Consider the following 22,456-nt stretch of genomic DNA (forward strand, 5'->3'; position numbering starts at 1 on the left):
TTTCATTATTTCGTCAAATTTTTTAGTTACATTTTTTATTTCAAAATGTCACATCAACAAATTTAACAAAAAATTAACAACTTTAACAACTGAACCTGAATTTTGAAAGGTGGAATGACTAAATTCTTAGAAATAAAAGCTAGGGACTAAAATTTAAATTATTTAAGAGTACCAAGACTTCTGACATATTTTAACCTTTACTTTTAAAATTTTAAAATTATTTATTTATCTCGCAAATAGGGTGTACTTGTCTTTATCCTCGATGACTCATAATTTTCACCCATTTAAACACTAAACTGGGGGTGAGCATTTGATCGAATCGAGTGAAAAATTTTGAGTTAATGGAGTTTACGAGTCTTATTTTATCATCCTAACTCGATTTGAAATTTTTTATAATTGAGTAAAATAAAATTCGAGCTAAGTCGAATCGAGTGAAATTGTTCGAGTTAAATTAAAAAAATTAAACATGTCAAATTAAAATCTTGTTATAGTATAACTAATTCCATGTTAGAGAACATAAATTTGAAATAATATATATTTGAAAACTTTTTCAAAGCAAAATAATTAAAAATACTTTAGTATGATAAACTTGAATCATTAATTAACTTATTTAGATCCCCAAAATTATTATTCTAGAAAATTCTTAATTTTTAATTTTCTTTATATATATTTTATAATTTTTTGTAACTTTTAAAAATATATAAATTTTGGAATTTTTATAAATATTTTGAATTTTAAAAATTATTTTAAATTTTGAAAATTATTTTGAATTTTTTTGTAATTTTGTTGAAAGAGACTAATTTGCTCATTTTCAAACTTGACAGGGACCAAAAGGGTATTTATTCCAATCTATTATTAGAATTATTCGAATTGTAAAATTCAATTTGATTAGAACTCGAAACTCAAATTACTTATTCGAGTTGACTCGAATTGTAACATCCCAAACCTGACCTAGACGTTAAGACAATGTCTGAAGAGTTACATTAACGTTATTAAAAAAACTAACTTTTATAAACACAGTTTAAAATCTTCTAACAGTTTATAAATAATCATAAGAAAACCCAATCATTAATCCAACAACCTTAGAAGTCATAGTAAGAAGAAAATACTGAAATTACTAATAATATAAAAAGGTGATAAAACAGAATGACTGAGCTTCCATTACGCCGACCTGATCAAGATTGTGAGTTACCTGAAATTCAGTCAACAGACAAAATGAGTTGATAACTCCATGTATATAATGGATGTAAATTCAAATAGAATCATAAGTATAACGGTAAATTCCCAAACTCGTGTTTGAAATCAGAATCAGAGGATATTCAATACGGTCTCAACAAATAGATGAAAAAAAAAACAATTCAATATCAAAATCAGAACAGATTAGAAACAGATACAGTTTTACTACATCATCTTCGACCAAGCTAACACGCCATTAAGAAAATTTAATACTCATCCAGCCCTACACACCACATAGTGTCGATATGAACGTTCGATACGATTCTAGACTAGCTGCCAAATCAAGTTGTGATAAAACGCCAAATTCATATATAGCCTGTGGTTTAGCCATTGAACTAGAACATATCACTTCCTCCTTTACACACTTCCCATCCAATGCAGATGCAAATTATAGATGTTAGAAATCAACAACGTGCACATAGTTATTCACATACAGTTTATATTCAGATAGTACAGATCAATATCATTAACAATCATTGCATTTAATATATATTTAGCTAATCAACTACTCAGTCTCGGATCATTAGATAGCAACTTATACAGTCTAATTTAGATCATATGAACACTAAAAGGCCTATGTTTGAGTCAAACGACGCTTATGACTTTAGGGAAAAAAATTCATTTTTGACCCACACGTCCGTGTGGTTTGACACGACCTAAATAGCTGGCATGTATGGCTCCACATGGCTTGGCACATGCTCGTGTGCCTCACACGGCCTAACAGACGCCCGTGTCTCTGGCCCATGTGGTCCCTAATGGTAATAGTGAGTCACACGACCTAGTCACACGCCCATGCCTATGGCCCGTATGGTCCTTAATGGCAAAGGTGAGTCACATGGCCTGCCACACGGCTTAACACATGGACATGTAATGCACACAGCCTGGTACACGTCTGTGTGGCATCGACAACCATATTTTCTGACGTCTAAAATTCTCAGAAAGTCGGGTTTTATGTACGCACCCAAAGTAGTTTTGACATAGAAACAAAGCAATGAAATCCCAAAGCCTGAAGTAACCAACCGAAAACCAATTAAACAACTACCACGATGTAATTTGCACAATTTAACTCATACTGAACTATGTCGAAAACCTCAACATAACACTTCCAACGAAACTAACGCTTACCAGCGAATCAGTGGTGACCACTCGAATAACTTGTCAAGAATCGTTACTTCCGACACCCACACCTAAGATAAAAAAGCCAAAAGTCACTTGATCACAAGAATTCAACTCAACAAAAACAAAGTCATTTCAACAAAATGAACCTGACATTTTTAAGAAATTGTCAACAAGATTCACACAACTATCAATCAACAATACGACGAACGTACTCACCCGAATGCACTGCAGAGGATTTAACGGTAACCGACGAGAAGGAACGAACCAAAAACCAAAAAAAAAATAAGAAAGAGGAATAGGAAAAACAAAACAACAAAAGAAAAAGGAAAAGAAGGGAAATAACGTTAATTTTAATGTTTAAAGCCTCCGGTCAAAATTCTGACAATAATAAAAAATATTTCCTAACGCACAGGCCGAGATTCAAACACAAAACTAAAGAGAATACAAAAGCTTAACCATCGAACCAACAAGCTCATTCTTGTTATAGTTTTGCACATAATTAAACCTAAATTAACTATTCAAGGGTAAAGTTTATGTTAAAATAAAAAGCAAAACTTTTTAAAAACACAAATTAAACTCCTAACCTCGAACATATCAGTAGAACACATATCTATAGATACAATGATTTAATTATACTAATATTTCTTAATCAAAGATTCAAATTTTGGGGCGTTACACAAATAATTTGAATAACTCGACTCGATTAACTCAATTTTTTTCCAAATTGAATCGAGTTTTGTTCACTCCTACACTAAAGAAATGCCATATACTAAAAAATGGTAACAATTTGAGTTTAATCTAATTAATTTATTATATTTACTAAAATGAGATTCAAATCAAATACCTATAAACTTTGTATTATATTATATCAATTTTTATGATCTATTTTGTAAAAATAAATGGTAAACTACACTAGTAGTAACTCAACTATTAGTTTTTTTTTGGTCGTCCAACAATGAAAAGTTACAAAATTGTCACCTAACCATTCAATTTTATCTCGTTTGATCACTAAGTAACTAACGGTGACAAATTTTAAAATTGACATAAAATCAACTTTAATTCTCAACACTTATAAATTGTCAGTTTAGTCTTGATTCTAAAAAAGTTTAGCCCTCAACCTTTAAACGTTGTGTATTTGGTCTTTTTTTCAGTTTTGCTTTTCTTTGTGACATTGAGGGTTAATTTTAAAAGAATGAGAAAAGATGAAAATTATTATCTTGGATTTTTGGGTATTTTCGTTATTTTGTATATTTTTCAATCAACATTAGTTGATAAATTTATTTTTTTAGCTTTTAGGTGAAATGGCCACAAAAAAAAATTGCAACAAAGACCAAATTACAAATGTGTAAATGTCGAGGATAGATTTTTTTGAATCAACAGCACAATATATAAATGTTGAGGGTTAAAGTTGCTATTATGCTAATTTTAAAAGCTGCTATCGTTAGCCAACTAAGGACCAAAAAAGACAAAATTGAATAGTTTGTTGACTATTTTATAACTTTTATAGTTGAGTGACCAAAAAAGAATTTACTAATAGTTAGGCGACTCTTAATGTATTTTACCCAAAAATAAATGCATGAGTTGCACTGCCGTGGTCTTTACGCCTCTTATTTGGTGATATTGTGTTTTAGACCCTTAAAATTTACACCATTATAATTAATAAATGATAAAATTTTGTTTTGGCTCCCAAAATTTCACAATTCAATTTCAGCCTCTACTATAAACCCTTGAATAAGTATTAATAATAAGATTAGAAGTTGAATTTTTTTTTGAAATTTTATTTTATTTTATAATAAAATGCCTAAAATTACCCATTATCCCTCTTCAACCCTTAAATAAAAAGATAAAATTGTTTCAACACGCTCAAACTCGCATCCTCCTATACTGACAACAATGCTGATAGCAGCCAAGCTAAAACTCAATCAGTTCAACTTTTAATTTCTTGTCAACACAAATATGAAAAAAAAAAGTAGGTGAGGAAAAGTCAGCTAAAATGTCCCTCCCAATTATTTTGTAATGACAATATATATTATCCAAGGGTCCATCACACAAGTTTTTGGTGAGATATAGCCAAATGAAGCCAACATTTTTGAAAAGATAAATAGCCTAATCTTTTGGCATGAAACTTGTCATGGACCGACAAGGCATGCATTCTAAAGTTAACACAAAAAGGATGCCATACTCAAATAGTTGAGGGTCCATCAAATTACATAATTTACTCAAAAACTCATGTTATTTTTTCTAGGGGTTATACTTTCCTTTACGTAGCTAGTTTTCTAAAAAAACAATTATAATGGTTCTAATGAGATAAAATTATTATAAATATGATCACACATGTTATTGGAGATCGATATGTATAAACAACAAACAAGAACCAAAAAGAGAAAAGAAAATTAGACACACAAATATTTTACGTGGAAAACCTTCAAAAAGTAAAAAAACCGCGAACAAATGAAGCTTCGAGTTTTCAGTAAATGAGTAAATAAACGAGAGTACAATATGGAGAAAATAAACCTAAGTGTACTAAACGTACAAACTCAAACTCCGAAAACAAAACCGTAGCTCTTATAGAGTTCTCTCAAAAGAGTCCAAAATTCTCTCCATAGTTACTACAAAAACTCTCACCAAAATTCATCTGTAACTATGTTTTGTCGCCCTAAAAAGAAAAGCCTTGTAATACTACATCTTTAATTGCCTTTTAATTGGCTTCACAAAATAAAGATACAATATCCCTTTTAAATAGGCTAAGATTAGAGGTCTAATTATACTAAAATATCTCTAGAGTAATCAAAGTTTAACTGGGAAAAGATAACAGAGTTTAACTGAGAGAAGAAACCCATTTTATATGGGGATCATGTCGCCATGTCGCAACATCCCCATTCTCGTTGTCACGACGTCGTCCGTCATCGCAACGTCGGGGAACTTCTCATTATAACGTTGTCATCTATTCGACCGAAAATACGAAGCACACCCTACGTATATCTATGTTGTAGGATTCAAATTTAAAACCTCAAAATATTTAAAAATTCAATTTGTTATTAAGCGAAGATCTCAGTGGTATTATTTGTGATTATTAATACACTACAGTTGTGGTGAAAAATTATAATTGAGTTCCTTTAAACATAAAAATAAAAGGTTATATGTTAAGTATTATTAATTGGTAGTTTGTGTTGTCAATTGACAAATCAACCAAAAACAAAACAAATTCAATTGATATATGTAGCCAATCAATTGGACCCCTCTTGTTATTGCCTTTTCAACCTATCAAAACATGTGTATTTGACAATTTGATGTACTATTATTGGACCAAGAGGGATTAACATAATTATATACCATCCTCTTTATAACAATTTTACCTATAATATGTTAACATTTTAGAGGTTATCATATTATTTAAAAATTTTAAATTATATTTTATTAATAATATTAATTAGTGAGATTTAAATAATAAAATTAATAAAATTTAGAAATATAATTCTATTTATTAAATATTATTTTATTTAATAAAATATATTTTATATAAAATTTCAATTGTTTTACTAACATTTGAGACAAGAAATAGTGAACTGATTTAGTAAAAGTTATATTCATATTATATTAATATAAACGTGACTATAGTAATGGTTGTTATATTCATATTATATTAATATATTTTCATTATTATAATTTTTTTAAAATTTTCATAAGGTAATAATTAATATCATATATTTTGATACTTATTCGAATCATATTTGACTTTTATTTATACATATTGTCTGTCATATAGAGGTGCTCATGGGCCGAATCGGGTTTAACTAAAATTTTAGACCTGTTTGTTAGGCCTAAGTCCAAAAAATAATAGTAATATAATAGTGAAATTGCAGCAAAATAGTAAAAAAAAAGGGGAAAGAAAATAGCAATAAAACAAAAAAAATCATGAAAACAATAATAATAATAATAAAACAACACTTTTTTTTTTTTTGCATATTCAAGTCGGGCTTGGGCCAAAAAAGCCTTACCCAAGGCTTAACTTATTTTTTAAATGGACTTTATTTTTTATCTAAACTCATTTTTCGAGGTTATAGTTTTACGCAAACCCTCCCAAACAAGTCTAGTGTCACAGTATCATTTCTAAACTTATTCAATATAATACCATATTTTGTATTTGTATAATATTTGAGGCTCCCTTTAATTGAGCAGTGAAATTGACTCGTGGCAACAAAATTGAGTATCGTAATAATGAAATTAAAATCATATAATTATATTTTAATATTGTTTATATTTGTATCAAATTTAAAATTTTCTTTAACTGAATGATGAAATTGATTCTAAAGAGATTTTCATGGTCGACATTAAGAGGACTCTCAACCCTTCACTCTTCAAAAAGATAAAATGAAAGTCTCAAGACTTTTGAACATAAACTTTTTGGATTGATGCATGAATTTCATAGTTCGTACAAAACATGCTCAATAGCCTACGATAGAAGATTGGATAAAGTATGAATCACCTTTTTTGTTTTTTAAAATTATATTATTAGACAAATCAATCCATTGTCTTTTCAATTAGCTAATTAAGATAATTGTGACTTGCTTTTCAAACAAGGGTCAAACTTGTATGTTCACCAATTTCTACCGACAATAACTTACATAATCAACTCATTATTATGTTAGCATCTAAAGTTCATGTGAATTATTAAACTTGAGTCATTTTCTGCTATTCAATTCAATTTTATTTTGATTAGTATGTGTATTATTGTCAATGCAGAAGGACGTGAGTTTGAGTGTGCTGAAACACATTATCCTTCTATTTATGGGTTGGGGATGGGTTATGAGTAGTTCTAAGTATTGTGTAAAAAAGAGCGGATATGATCAGAACCTATAATGAGATTGTTCAGAAAAAAAGTGAATCTTATTTCATTGATTTTTGGCTATAATATTAGTTTTTATATATTTGTAAAATTGTAATTGGATGAAGTGACCATTCATAATAAAAATGGAAATAAATATCAAAAGTCTTTTTACATAATTTGAAAAAAATTTATATCTACGAGATCTTATCTAAAAAGTTAAGTCACCATGTTGAACGAGCACAATCTTACTTACTCATCAAGTAGCAATATCACCCTGATACTCGAATTAGATAACTTTCTTTAAACTTTCCTGCTAAAAGCTTAGATCTTTCTTGAATCAAACTCCTTAAAGATCTAAACATCTGTTTTAAGAATCCTGAATTATACTGAAAGTCTTCAATTTGATCATTGCTTAGTTTGATTCTGGCATGTTTAACCATCACTTATGGGCTATTAACAAACTTCAACAATTAAAGGTACAAACAATTTAGGTAAAAATATGTCAGCCAAGATAAGTTTTATCGTACTCCTAGCTATTCCTCAAGTTACAACTAGTGTTGTAGTTAACTAACAATATTAAATTCGATGCTTAATATGATATAAGGGCGTAAGTGTTCTTCTATTTTTATTGCACGTTATTGGTCTTTTTTTGTTAACTTTTTTATGGGATAGGTTTTCTTATTTTGTTGAAATATGCTCTAAGTTCATGTGTTCTTCACACTTTTAGAAGTTAGTTCCCTACTTTTGTTTCAAGAAATTCAAATTAAAAAATGTAAGTCCAATTGTTAACTTCAATCGAATTCTCTTGTTAAATTCATGTTCATTACAACGCCTTTTTTGTTACATATGGTTACCAAATTAGTATTATTTTATTTCCAAATGTCACGCCATCGAATTTAACATAAGAGTTTTAAAGTCGTTAACAATTGAATCTGAATTTTGAAAGATGAAAAGTAAAAGAACTAAATTCTTGAAAATAAAAGTATAGAGACAAAATTTTAAATATACAAAAAATACAGGGACTTAAGACCTATTTTAACCTTTCTATTTCTAATTGATGTTGAAACACAAGTCGGGATAGAACAATTTGGACGAAACAATTTTAAGGTAAAGTAAAGAAATAAGCAAATTAGGGAGAGAATTAACCTACAATATTTGTCAATGCAATTCTGATTCACCAATCTTACTTTGTAGAGTTTCGCTCAGAGAATGATTTTGCTGAATTTATTAGATACTTGAGCTCAATTTACCCTCTCACAATGCATAATTGTTGTCCCAAAGTCGAGCTCAAATGGTTACAAATCACTTTCCAAAAACTTGTTTACAAAAGACACTCCACAATCTGTTGACAGATGTGACTAAGCTGCCTATTTATATGTTGTTTCAAGAGTCTCTTCAACAGTATTTTGATAAGCTTAAATCTCTAATTTAAAATTAAAATTATCTCATGAATTATCTCGAGTAATTATCTCATAAAAACTTTCATTATCTAGCTTCCCGCACATCCACCAAATACTCTTATAAAATAAGGATAAGGATCAACATAGCATCTCAAACATTTCAAAACTCTCTATCTCTTTCTTCAAGCTACATGAGTAGCTGATGATGATGCATGAATAGCTTCTTCATTTGCTACAGAACAATGTTAAAACACATAAATTTAAAGGTCAAATATGCCAACACAACATCTTTGACCGCATTAAACTAATTTGTTTGAACTGCTTTTCGAACATGAAACGGGACAAGGTAATCAAAGTTTCTAACAATACGTATTGAGAATTGTTATATCAGTGATATCTCACATCTTCGTAAACACACTGAAATTTTTGTTCATAGTTTTAGTTTGGTTAAATTTTTTATTAGTCCCTATACTTTACAAAAAATTATGAATTTAGTCATTGTACTTTAATTTGATCATTTTTAGTCCCTATATTAATTGTTAAATTCATTCAATTAAGTATTGCTATTTTCAAAGTATGATGCAAAAAACATATTATCATATGTGTAATGCCATGTCAATTTGTTACTTCCACATATTACCCACTAAAAATCCAATTAATGGGTTAAAGACAGTCTTTTGCACCAAGACTGAAATCTCAAATTTTGAAAAGTATAGGAACTTGGAATGACACAACTAGAGAATATTGACTAAATCTATAACTATACACAGTATAGGTCTAGTAATTGAATTTAACTGAACAATTTTAACTATTGTTGTTTGGGTCAAGATTAAAATTTCAAAATTCAAAAAGTATAAGGGCTAAAATTGACAAATTCAAAAAGTACATAAATTGAAATTGATCAAATTAAATTGACCAATTCAAAAAGTATATAAATTGAAATTGATCAAATTAAAGTATAGGGACTAATATCAGAATTTAACCTTTTAGTTTCTCTTGAAAATGATGAGAACCAAACACATGAAGAAAGTAATTGTAATTTGTGTATTCTAAGATGACGACTCCTTTTTCTTTGAAAGACGTGAAGTTTGGATTTCTTTGTCTCCAAGAATGGGATTATCTTAAAACATAAAAATGTTTGTTTATTTGCAAGTTGAGACATAAATTAAATAATATTCCAGGTGGGTTTGAATAGACAATTGGTTGCGGGTGCAGTGCATTTAGCTTATTTTTTGTCTCACGTTACAATATCGCTACAGTATTTAATCTCACTGTCACTGTTATTTTTGCACTAACTACAAGTAAATGCACCACCCATCCAAACCCACCCTCCATTCACTTTTACTTTCACGGTCCCGGATTCCTCAATTTATTACATTATCTATTTGATTTGGATTTTTATTATTTCAACTTAGGGTATAACTGAACACCCCAAATATTGGTAAGCTCGAGCTTGAGTTTGACTAGAAATTTAGAGCTCGATTGAATATTTACTTTTAAGCTTGAGACATAAATGAGTTGCTTGAGTTTAGGATCGATTAAGCTCGTTTATCAATTTTTGTACTGAAGTTCGAACTTAAATAGTTGAACTTGATTAAACTCATGTATTCAAACTTGAGCTCGACTCGAGGATTAAGCTTATAGTTAGTAATGTAATTTAATTATATAAAATATTTAAAATATATAATCAAAATGAAAAGCTCAATAAAATTGATTAGTTATTTGAGTCAGCAGGTATTACTAAATTCGAGTTTTGCTTGATCGATAGCTCTAGCTATTCAAGCTCGAGTATTTATCAAATAATTATTACTAACTTCACTCATGAAACTAAAAATATCCATTATTATCGTATCAAATAATTATTTTTTAATACTTATTTTTATTTATTTATTGCTATATAACCCTATTTATAAAATTTAAAATTTTCAGTATCAAACAATTTTCCTCTTTTTCTTTTAATTTTTTTCTGTAAATGTTTATTTTATAGAACTTAAATATGTGTTTATATTGTCTTGAAATATCAAATATTAATTCCATCCATAAAGAAATATCATATTAATTCTTCTCTATTTGGGTTTGAAAGTTGAAACCCAATTCATGAAAACAGCTCCAAGGCTCGGCTTGTAATTAAATTAGCCCAATCCTATTAGTCATAAAACATGCGTTTGAATTCAACCAGTTGTCGGTATTGTATACTGTTTCAATCTTAAACCGGTATCAAGTAGTTTATGTTTCCTTCTGATCAAAATTTTAATGTGTTTCGACTCGTTTCAATTAATATCGACTTATACCGAGCTAATGGTTGAACCAGTTCAACCACCTGCCTAATTAGCCTACTATTTTTTTTTTTTGAAAAATAAGGAAATTGAAAAAATCAAGAACTACACCAATCAAAGCAAATGAAATGATGATAAAAGTTGGAATTGAAAATGTATAAATCGAAAGGCTAGATAGAAGGGAATGTATAAATTTGAAAATGTATAACACTTATTGAGGGAAGGACTACTCCCCAAAGATTTTTGAAAATTTTCTCAACAGGTTAGTATTGTTTCAAGTGCTTAAAAAGATGTCATTGGCATGTTAATAGAGTGAAAGTCGCATGTTCATAGAGTGGAAGTGTTTCATTACGCATAGTCATTCACTTAGAAATATCGTATTTACATTTAATGAAATATTAACTCATGCCATATAGCATATGACATTTTTGGGTAAGATAATACCTCTTGAGTTAATGGAAACAACATGGACCTATTGAGAGATGTATTAACTTTTGGCTAATAATTCCTTACAAATATTTTTCAATGGAGTTGACCTCTCATCAACAATAGACTTTAATCCTTAAAACTCCTATGGACTTGATTTTGGGCCTTTGGTGCATTTGCTGAACCATTTGCCTCATGTTTTATTTTAATAATTTATAACATTTTTTTATTTATAACAAAAACAATCATAATTATGAATCACATTTTTTGTTAAATTAGTTTTTTTATAACAAAATATTGTCTAAACTTTTAAGTAAAATTATAGTTTTTTTTAAGAAAAAGTACATAATTAACTCATGTAAGATTAATTCTATCCACCAACAACAAATCGAGCACCGAAATTGGTGGTTCTTCAAAGGAGATTAGTCCCACGTCACCATTAAATACACATTTTGTCATTTGATTTGCAACTTCGTTTTGAGATCTTGAGATATGACGAAAACAGACTGTCCATTTCGATTTAGTAACAAATGGATAAGTCGTAGTTCCACCATTCTACTACTAGCAGCTCCACCGACTAGAATAGTTTTTCACTAGAAGCGCATTGTTACACTCTACATCAATTTGTCTAAAACCCTTATCCCAAGTTATGCGCAGTCCTTCTAACACTGCTCTTGCCTCAATTCTAAAGATTGAATCCTTACCAACTACCATTGAATATCCAAATAACCAATTTGCATAAGAGTCCCTAAACACTCCTTGGATATAAGTGTTAGAGACATTCGGTGGCTCTGTTCTATCCGTATTAAGTTTAATCCATCCTTTAAATAAATTTATTAAATAATTTTCACACGAAAAAATCTATTAATTATATTTTATTAAATGAAAATAACTTTCAATGAGTGGAATTAAAGATATCAATTTAATAAACTATTAAGTTCCATAATTAAATATTCTACATTTCCATTATTAATTTGGAACAACATAAACTTATAAATTGATTACTTGAATTTAATAACTCATGATAAATTAATCAATTTAATTTGACAACTCATATTGATTTAGTTTAAAATTATTAGATTTATAAGCTTCATAATTAATCATGTGAAATAATATAAAATAAAATATGCATAAAAGCAATAATGCATGCATTGATGCACTTACTATAGATATTTTAATTTAATTAATTGATTCCACATTCTTTATTTAATGAAAATTCACGATATGAATTTTATAGGTTTATAACAATTATAACTTTATAATAGTAAGTTGTTATAGGTATATAACAACCGTCTCTCTATAATATGTAAAACCTTAACAATGAAGGTTGACAGTAATAATTATTTGATCCAATATTAATTATTTGTTTTAATTAAACAATAAAAAATAAAGTTCTAGTTAATTTTACTATTACTCTCCGACAACGGTGCTAAAAATTTAGTATTTAACAATGAAGATAATAAAACAATAATTTTCAATAAGTTCAATTGTCTTAACCATATACTATATACAATAACTTTAAAATGGGCGATTAGTTTTTAAACATTAGTTTAAAAAGCATATTGGTCCTTTTGTTAAAAATTATTTATTTGTACTGTTAAAATTGGTATGGTGACACAATAATCTAACAGGATATATGGCATGCCACATGTATATCATGCTAACATACAAGGATCGATTTTTAATAGAATGACCAGTTTTATTTTTGATTTAACATATAGAGATTAATTTACTCATTTTTAGAAGAGGGTAAAATGTGATCAGGCTATTAATATAAAGGCCTCTATAATACTTTAATTTACAAAATATTAAGATATATATGTCAAGTTATCATATGCCTTTAGAGTTTTGAATAAGCCAAAAAAAAAATCTTCTATTCTTAAAGTAAAAGAACTAGAAATGATGAAATTATAACAAAGAAAACTCGTATAAAATAATAATAATAATAGAGAAACTAAATCCGCCAAATAGTATAGGGACCTTTTATAAAAGTTGACCTATTTTAAATAAAAAATTTATACCAACAAAAACACCCACTTTTAATTTGATCATTTTTAGTCTTTATAATTTTTATAATTTAAAATTACAGTCCTCACCAAATGATAATTGTTAAATTCATTCAATTAAGTTTTGCTATTTTCAAAATATGATGCAAAAACATATTATCATATGTGTAATGTCATGTCAATTTGTTATTTCCATATATTACTAACTAAAAATCCAATTAATGGGCTAACGATAATATTTTGTGCCAAGACTGAAATCTCAAATTTTGAAAAGTATAGGAACTTGGAATGACACAACTATAGAATATTGACTAAATCTATAACTAGACACATAGTATAGGTCTAGTAATTGAATTTAACCGAACAATTTTAACTATTGTTGTTTGGGCCAAGATTAAAATTTTAAAATTCAAAAAAGTATAAGGACTAATGTAACAGCCCAATTTTCAGTAGTGTCGGAAACAGTGATTTGGGATCACTAAATCCGACAAGTAAGCTTGAAAATTTAATAAATTAATAATTATGGGTCAAGTGTGAATTTAGAAGAATTTTTGAATTAGTGAATTTTGTGATTTAAAAAGAATTTAATAGGTAAATTGGGTTTAAAATGAGGTATAGAGACCTCGAATTCATAAGCCGAGCCATAAATATTTTTATAAATATTTATAGAGTGTCATTGAGTTAATATTAAAGTTTCGTTAGTTTTAACGTTGGGATAGTCAATTAATTAAAAAGGACTAAATTAGAAACAGTGCAAAATTTGTTAAATTGTGATTAAATAGCTTAAGTGACTAATAAGGGGTATTTAAAAGGCAATTAGGCCAAAATTATATGGGCTGGACGGTTTGGGCAAGAAAATCAGCAAGAAAATAAGGAGAAACAAGGGCAAAATTAGTAATTTTGCAAATTAAACATATAAAACAAAGACAAATTTGAAAAATCTAGAGATTTCATCATTTTTCTTCAGCCAAAACGCCATAGGAGAATGTTTTCAAGCTGGTTTTAATATTTTCATCATGTAAGTTCAATTTTTGTTTTTTCTTTGTAATTTTTCATGTTTTGTGACTTTTACAATTAAGTCCAACTATTGAATTCATTTGTTTTTATTCTATGAATGATTTTGAAAATTACCATGAGTGAGTACTGGAAGTTTATGATGAATTATAATAGATTTGAAGCTTTAATTTCATTATATTATGATTTTATTAAGTGATTTTAGTAGAAAATGATTTTTAAGACCTAATTGTGAAAAAACTAGGAATTGGGGTTTTGTACTGAAATTTTGAATAGCAAAGGCTGTATAAAAGCCTAAAATGACTAGATAAAGTGTTATTTGAGAAAAAATTAGTTCAATTAAAGTGTTAATTAAGGACTAAATTGTAAAAATTATAAATTTTAGGGTAAAAGTGTAATTTCAAAAATTGAAGGGCATAAATTGCGAAGTGAATTAGTATTGAATTAGATGCTAATGAATGAAAAAAATTATATTGTAGATCGGGAATCCGAAGATAAACGCGGAAAAGAGAAAATATCAAACTAGTCCCTAAATTTTTACAAATTCTACTGATTGGCCCAGGTAAGTTCATATGGCTAAACTTAATGATTTGTTATGAAAATTTCATGAATGCTATGGTATGTTATTGTATATGAATGTTATGAAACCGAGATAATTGTGAAAATATGAATGTTTGAATAAAAGTTTTAATTTAGTGGAACATTGGATTGAGTACTTTCGTTCAGTGACTCATACGCATTGACGGAAAAGACCATGGTTGGACCATGGCAATATGTGATATGTGATTTTCGTATAAGACCATATCTGGGATATGGCATTGGTATGATATGTGCTTCCATGTAAGACCATGGTTGGGCTATGGCTTTGGTGTGTGATATGTGATTATGTGCAAGACCATAGTTATACTATGGTATTATGAAAACGAAGTACTCAATTTCGTAAATCTTCCCTAAGTTGATTAAGAAAAGTAAGCGATAAATGGACCCAAGAGATTGAAATTGATCATTATTTGATATTGAGCTTAATTAAGTAAATATTGAGGTAAGTAACTTTATTGAATTGAATGAGAAATATGTGTTAGTATTGAATTATGTTATATGTGTTATTAAAAGTAAAATATATTGATACATGAAATTTTGTGCTAAGGACTAAATTACAAAATATATAAAAGTGATATGTGAAATACATGATAAGGATTATTAGTGAATTATGGATGAATAATGAATCTAGAAATATATTACATGTATTAAAGATAATGAAGATATAAGTATACGGATTACTGATGCAAGGATTAAATTGTAAAGTATATAGAAGCATTATGCGAAAAGTGTAAAAGTGATATATGTGCATAATATAATTTGCCCCAAGTAGATGAGATTAGAGCTACTAGGATATTAATGGCATGCCATTAAGAAACTTTAGCGCGCTCTCTGATTATTAGCACATCAGTGCTCTCTGATTATTAACACATCAGTGATCTCTAATTATTAGCACATCAGTGCTCTCTGATTATTAGCACGTTAATGCTCTTCGATTAGCACATCTGTGCTCTCTGTATAGCACTTTAGTGCTCTCTGTTCATTAGTGCATAATAATGCACCTCTGTATTTGTTTCATATATCTGGTGTGTTCTATAAAGTCTACTTTGGGATAAGAATATGAAATAGTGAATTGAAAATAGAATGTGAAATATGTTGCAAATATATAGAATATATGAGTTATATACTCATGAAATGACTATAGAATGGATATTGCAATTGTATAATGAACTGTGAAATAAATTGTGAAAAGCTATTTATATACCAAGTATGAGAATTGAGATATTTGTGAAACAAATGAAATATGATATGGTTGTTGAAATAAACTCAAGTGTGACATGTCGAGAAAATTAGTTTATCAAAGTTGAATCTATATGTAATATGTGCAAGTACGCTAACTAGTGTGGTTGCTTGATGCATAGGCAAGTGTCAAGCCATTGGCGGAATGATAATATGATTATTTATATAATGCATTGAAGTGGTAATGTATAAATTATGCAATTTTTTTTATGAAATGACTTATCATGCGATCAATTAGAAAAAAAAAAAGGCTTTGGTTTAATGCACTAGCTTGTGACCATGGTTGAATGATATGATTATGACTTGTGTGTTAGGTATATGAGATAAGTGTGGAAAGTAAAAAAAAAATGCAAATGAAAATAAAGAAATTTAGAAGAGTTAAAGTTATATATAAAATCTTACCAAGCGTACATAAGTTTACTCCTGTATGTTTAATGTTCTTTGTAGATTGATGTGAAATTGGTGGATCGAATCAACACATCAGGGCATACTATCCAGATTACTTCGGTAAATTTTATTGTGCATCTTAAGGTTTATATGACATGTATAGGGTTTAATTGAAAGGAAGTGAGGTGTTATAAACTTAGTTATCAACATTTTTCACTAAAATAGTTTTGGATAGCAGCAGTAGTTCGACTTTGAAAATTCACCAAAAATTATAGAAATCGAATTAGAGGTTGAATAAAATATTAAATTAAAGCTTATTGAGTCTAGTTTTACATAGAAGAAACGGTGTAAGCAAAAGAATTTCATATTATGAGATATTTAAATTTTTATGAGACAGAGTGAGAGTGATTTCGGAATCCCCTGTTCTGATTTTGGAAAATCCTTAAAAATTGTATAAGAATAATTATGCATTAGAATTTATATGTTTAAAATTATTAATGAGTCTATTTTCAATAGAAACAAACAGGAACATCATCTGAATCCCGTACGAGGAGATAATTAATTTTTAGTGAAGAAGGGTTGAAACTGTCAGACAACAGAACATGGATGAATTTAAAGAATAAACTTTACTTATTGATTAAACCATAAATTTTGAAAATTTTATGGTAAGAAGATATGTGAATCTAGTTTCAGAGAAATTTAGCGGATCTTAATTCGAAGTTCTGTAGCTCAAGATATAAATAATTTAATGACGATGACTTGAGTGGACAGCTTTAATATGATCATAAGTAAATAGTAGAATTATGTGCAATTATTCTGTAAACTTCGGTAATGCCTCTTAACCTATTTCGGCTACTGTTACGAGTTAAGGGTGTTACAACTAAAATTAACCAATTCAAAAATTACATAAATTGAAATTGATCAAATTAAAGTATATGGACTAAATCCATAACTTTTATAAAGTATAGGGACTAATATTAGAATTTAACTTTTTAGTTTCTCTTGGGTACAAATGAAAATGATAAGAACCAAACACATGAAAAAAGTAATTGTAATTTGTGTATTCTAAGATGGCGACTCCTTTTTCTTTGAAAGACGTGAAGTTTGGATTTCTTTGTCTCCAAGAATGGGATTATCTTCAAACATAAAAATGTTTGTTTATTTGCAAGTTGAGACATAAATTAAATAATATTTCAGGTGGGTTTGAATTGAGAATTGGTTGTAAGTGTAGTGGATTTAATTTATTTTTTATCTCACATTACAGTATTATTACAGTATCTAATCTCACTATCACTATTATTTTTACACTAAGCACCAACCACCTAAACCCACCCTCCATTCACTTTTACTTTCACAGTCCCGGATTTCTCAATCCGCCAAATAGTATATGGACCTTTTTATAAAAGGTGACCTATTTTAAATAAATAAAAAACAATTATACCAACAAAAACACCCACTTTTGCGGTTCTCAACGTCCTCGCTAACGTTTTGTCCAGACTGTATCTCACCTCTATTATTTATATTTTTATATATCAAAGAGGACAATACGTATTGCATTAGCTATCCTCTCTGTTCATTCGTTTGTTTCTTAAAAGAAAACGAAACTGAAGCTGAAACTGAAACTTCAACTGATTCTGTAAAAAGTAAACAAAAATCCAAATACAGTTCAGTGGTTACTGACTAAAGATTCTTGAGTATTGCTTTCTTCTCCAATTCTCAACCTCGAACTTATCTACGACATCAAAGCTTTGGTCTCTCTATATATAAACATTCACTTTCTTCCACGATCAAATTGTCAGTCACACCAAACCAAAGAGGGGGATCGAAATGGGGTGGAAAGGAATTCTGGGTTTTGATTATGGAATAGTTTTAGCACCTATGGGCCATGATATTGCTGGACCTGAGCTCGTAGCTGCTGTTGCAAACGCTGGTGCCCTTGCCCTTCTTCATGCTCCTGAATGGGTACTCAAAATTCCCAGTTTTTTTCTTTTTTATGTTTGAGCCAATAGGGTCTTCAATTTTGAGTTTGTATTTACTATTGGTTACTAGTGTCATAACTTATTTGACACAATGAGTAAATTAAATTTAAGGGTCTATTTCAGTTTGTTTTAGATGTTTTAAGCTGGTTTAAGCTGTTTGGTTTTGGTGTTTGTAGGATTCACCAGAGCAGCTAAAGGAGCTGATAAGGAAGACACGAGAGCTAACTGATAAACCCTTTGGGGTTGGTGTTCTTTTGCCATTCCCTCACAAGGAGAACATAAAGGCTATATTGGAAGAAAAGGTGGCTGTTCTGCAAGTAGCGTGGGGTGAATGCTCCAAGGAGCTTGTTTTAGAAGCTCATAATGCTGGGGTCATGGTTGTTCCTCAAGTGAGTATCATGCTTTCCCCTTTGTTCCATTGGTAAACATGGTTATGTTCTATGTTACTCTGATAAGGGTCGGACACGGATATGTGGCTGACCAAGAACCTTTTCTTATGAGACATATTGTTGCCTTTATGTAAATCTAGGTTACCATGACTCTGTATTTCAGTCTAAGACTTTGTGTCTGACACTTATATTAGGACATGGTTATGAGGAATGATCCTACAAGGACCTTTAAATACAAGAAAAAGAATATACATGTACCGGATATGAATACAACACTCACACCCAAATATATGTATATGTTTAGTCTCTGATTTTGCTTCCTCATAGACCATCTCATGAGCTAAATGTAACTACATTGAAGGTTGGGAGTCTTGAGGAAGCAAAAAAAGTAATTGATGCGGGTGTAGACGCGATTATCGTTCAAGGCCATGAAGCTGGAGGGCACGTACTTGGACAGGTTTGAGCATTTCTTAAGCTCTATTACATTGCAAGGTTTCAACTGTACAATCAATATACCGGAGCTTCTTACTTTCCAAAATTCATAACCCTGTTTATGTGTTCCTCAATACCATAAAACTTTGCAACACTGAAAGTTTGGGGTAAAAAGGTTGATGTTTTTACCATTTTCAGGATGGTCTAATTTCATTATTGCCACCAGTGGTTGACGCAGTGGCTGATCATGATATTCCGGTAATTGCTGCTGGGGGCATTGTAGATGCTCGTGGTTACGTTGCTGCCTTGGCTCTTGGTGCTAAAGGCATTTGCATGGGAACTAGGTTTGAACCATCTTATTATAATCTCAAGATTTGGCTTTCATTTGGTGCTCGGATTTTATTACCTCATTCATGCATATAAAATCATCTCATCTCTTGGTGTTCTATATTTTCTTTTTCCATGTTTTAAAATGGAATGTAATGATTTGCTATGGTTCGCAGTTTGTTCATAGATTTGTTAAGCCTTCACTGGACTTCTGCTCTTGCTTGAACATGATTGTACAAGACATTTGCAGGTTTCTTGCAACTCAAGAAAGCTATGCTCACCCAACATACAAACAGAAACTGATCGAACACGATGAAACCGAGTACACCGATATCTTCGGCAGAGCACTCTGGCCCGGTGCACCACAGCGTGTCCTGCGAACACCGTTCGTCTGTGACTGGAAATCCCTTCCTGCTCATGAAAATGAAAGTAATCAGCCTGTCATCGGTCGATCACTAATACATGGCATGGTCAGAATCTAAATACTCTATTCGAATCAGGATAACATTGGAATGATAGTTTTCTGAATGAATTCTAAGCTTTCAGTTTCTAAATGTTCTTCAACAGGAAACCGAAATCCAACGCTTTTCTGCTTCAGATCCCAATCCAACAACAACAGGAGAGATCGAAAACATGGCACTCTATGCAGGCCAAAGTGTTGGCCTAATCAAGGAGATTCTTCCTGCTGGAGAAGTAGTGAAGAGACTGGTTGAAGGGGCTCAACATTTGATCCGCCAAAGATTTAATGAGGACTCGGTCTAAAAATCCATTTGTAAACATATATTGCACTTTGTTTATGTGAGAGTGTTTTTAAAGCTTGGTTGGTGAAGCTGTTACAGCATTTTAATGTATGAAATAAATCTAAAGAGACTAATATAATGCAGGAAAGAAAGCTGTACCAAGATTTTTTTTTCCTCATTTCTCCTTTAAGAAATATGAATTACACCATTTAACAGGTTCATATCCAAAATTATATCTACTTTACATCTTTAATGGAGGAAAAAAAGAGTTTGCGAGAAGTGGTGCACCAGCGAGCGTACGAAGCATGGAGATTAGGCCAGTCGGAGGATGGGAAATACGTGAAATTGTGAAGCCAAAGTGAAAGCACTTGCTCTTGCTCCTCGTGTTGTAACATGTCGATGGCGTCTTCCAATATCTTCTCGAGCTCGGCTCTTTCACTTAGGCTCAACACCGGTATGTCGGTGCCATTGTTACCTCTGCATAGGAATGGCAGCCATGTAATTAGCATCTTCATCTTTGTTTGCCTCAACCTCTCTTTGTTGCCTCCTTCAGTCTCTTCCAAACCTATATCCTTCATTTGCCTGAATAAGAATGCTGCAAAAAAAAAAAAAAAAAATATATATATATACATATATGTATATACTTTTTGAGTTAACACTACCCGTAGTTCTTTCTTAATTAATAAATAAAATTCTAATTTATAAATAAAAAATAATATAAGCTCAAACCAGATTGAGCTAAATCCATTATTAAGTTTAAAAATAGTAATGGGAGAAACGAACGTACCCGAAACCTTAACGAGGGAACCTTGAACCCGGTTTTCAGCCACAACCGAAAGCTGAGCCAAATTCGAAGCCGACGCCCATCTCTCAACAGCCTCTTCCTCAAATCCACAACCAACCAATTTCTGCGTTAACCAAAGCAGCTCAGCCGCCAACTTCTCCGCCGAATTCCCCAAACAGCTACTCACATCCTCCATCACTCTCCCGCTCCACACTCCATCCCGAACCGTCCGGAAAACTCGATCCAACCGAAACTGACCCGATCCGGTCCCCAGTTCAATCAACGCAGCTTCAACCCGGCAAATAGTCCTCGAAAAAGCCGCCGACAAAACCCTCCGGTTCACTTCACGTAAAGCTTCAACGTCTTCCCTATTATTCCCTTCTATAAGCCTTTCCGCTAAAGATCGAACGATCCCATACTTGGTCGAGCTAACCGGAATGTCATTAACGCTAACCAGTAACTGCCAAAGCGACCGACCGATCCCCGAGTCGCCGATCCCGGAATCGGCGATGTAACTGCTTTGGGTCGGCTTAAACGTGTACCCATCGTCGGATTTTAAGGAATGTAAATAATTAGAAGGAAAAAAAGAAAGAAACAAGCGTAGAAAGAAAAGAAAAGCAGTGACGATGAGATAACGTATTATTTCGAGGAGTTTGTATTTTCCGGCTAAGTTCAAGAGGGATTTGTCGGCGTAAATGAGTACTGATTTTACCGTATTTCGAAGGAGTAATGGGGCCATAACTGTTGCAGAGTTCTCCATCATACCCATATGCTTTACTTCTGCTGGCTGAATGGTGTGACGCTAGGAAATGATGAAGAAGAAGTGACTAATATACAGAAAAATGCTTGTTTTTTATGTTGAGTGGTTGAAATTAGTTAACGTATAAATTATGGTTTTAGAACAGATTGTGGTTTCGAATTGTTGTTTATATGAATAATAAATCCAGTTTAGTTGAGCGGATTCCAATGAAATTTTTTGTTTAAGGACTTGTTGATTCGTTTTTGATAACTTTAAGAATTTTTATCAATTAGGTCCCTTTCTTTTAATTTTCATATTTTTGAGGTCCTGGGAGCTTGATTTAGCTAACCCGAGGATTAATTTGTAAAATGTTAAAGGTTTGAAATGTTTCCATTGATTATTTTTGAAGCTTTTGGTGTTAAATGGTTTGATTGTAAGCTTAGATGTGATTATGGACTAGTTTATAAAGTTAAAGTTGTTAGTTTTGAGTATAGGAATTAAAATAAAAATAATTCAAAATTAGCATGAAATTTCT

At 30.5% G+C, this 22,456-nt stretch overlaps 2 protein-coding genes across 2 annotated transcripts; one reads left to right on the top strand and one right to left on the bottom strand.

Moving 5' to 3' along the window:
* The first annotated feature begins 18,100 nt into the window (after nt 1–18,100).
* LOC105779948 (uncharacterized) lies at nt 18,101–20,576 on the top strand. Its single transcript, XM_012603976.2, has 6 exons — nt 18,101–18,493; nt 18,687–18,899; nt 19,261–19,356; nt 19,530–19,675; nt 19,909–20,128; nt 20,226–20,576. The coding sequence occupies exons 1-6, from the start codon at nt 18,359–18,361 to the stop codon at nt 20,418–20,420; spliced, it is 1,005 nt and encodes a 334-aa protein (XP_012459430.1). The 5' UTR covers nt 18,101–18,358; the 3' UTR covers nt 20,421–20,576.
* Nucleotides 20,535–22,073, bottom strand: LOC105779947 (uncharacterized). The gene is made up of 2 exons (XM_012603974.2): nt 21,186–22,073; nt 20,535–20,993 (listed from the first exon to the last, which is right to left on the bottom strand). The coding sequence occupies exons 1-2, from the start codon at nt 21,949–21,951 to the stop codon at nt 20,635–20,637; spliced, it is 1,125 nt and encodes a 374-aa protein (XP_012459428.1). The 5' UTR covers nt 21,952–22,073; the 3' UTR covers nt 20,535–20,634.
* Nucleotides 22,074–22,456: the final 383 nt, after the last annotated feature.

The sequence above is a fragment of the Gossypium raimondii genome, chromosome 4, assembly GCF_025698545.1.
Source record: "Gossypium raimondii isolate GPD5lz chromosome 4, ASM2569854v1, whole genome shotgun sequence".
Taxonomy (NCBI): domain Eukaryota; kingdom Viridiplantae; phylum Streptophyta; class Magnoliopsida; order Malvales; family Malvaceae; genus Gossypium; species Gossypium raimondii.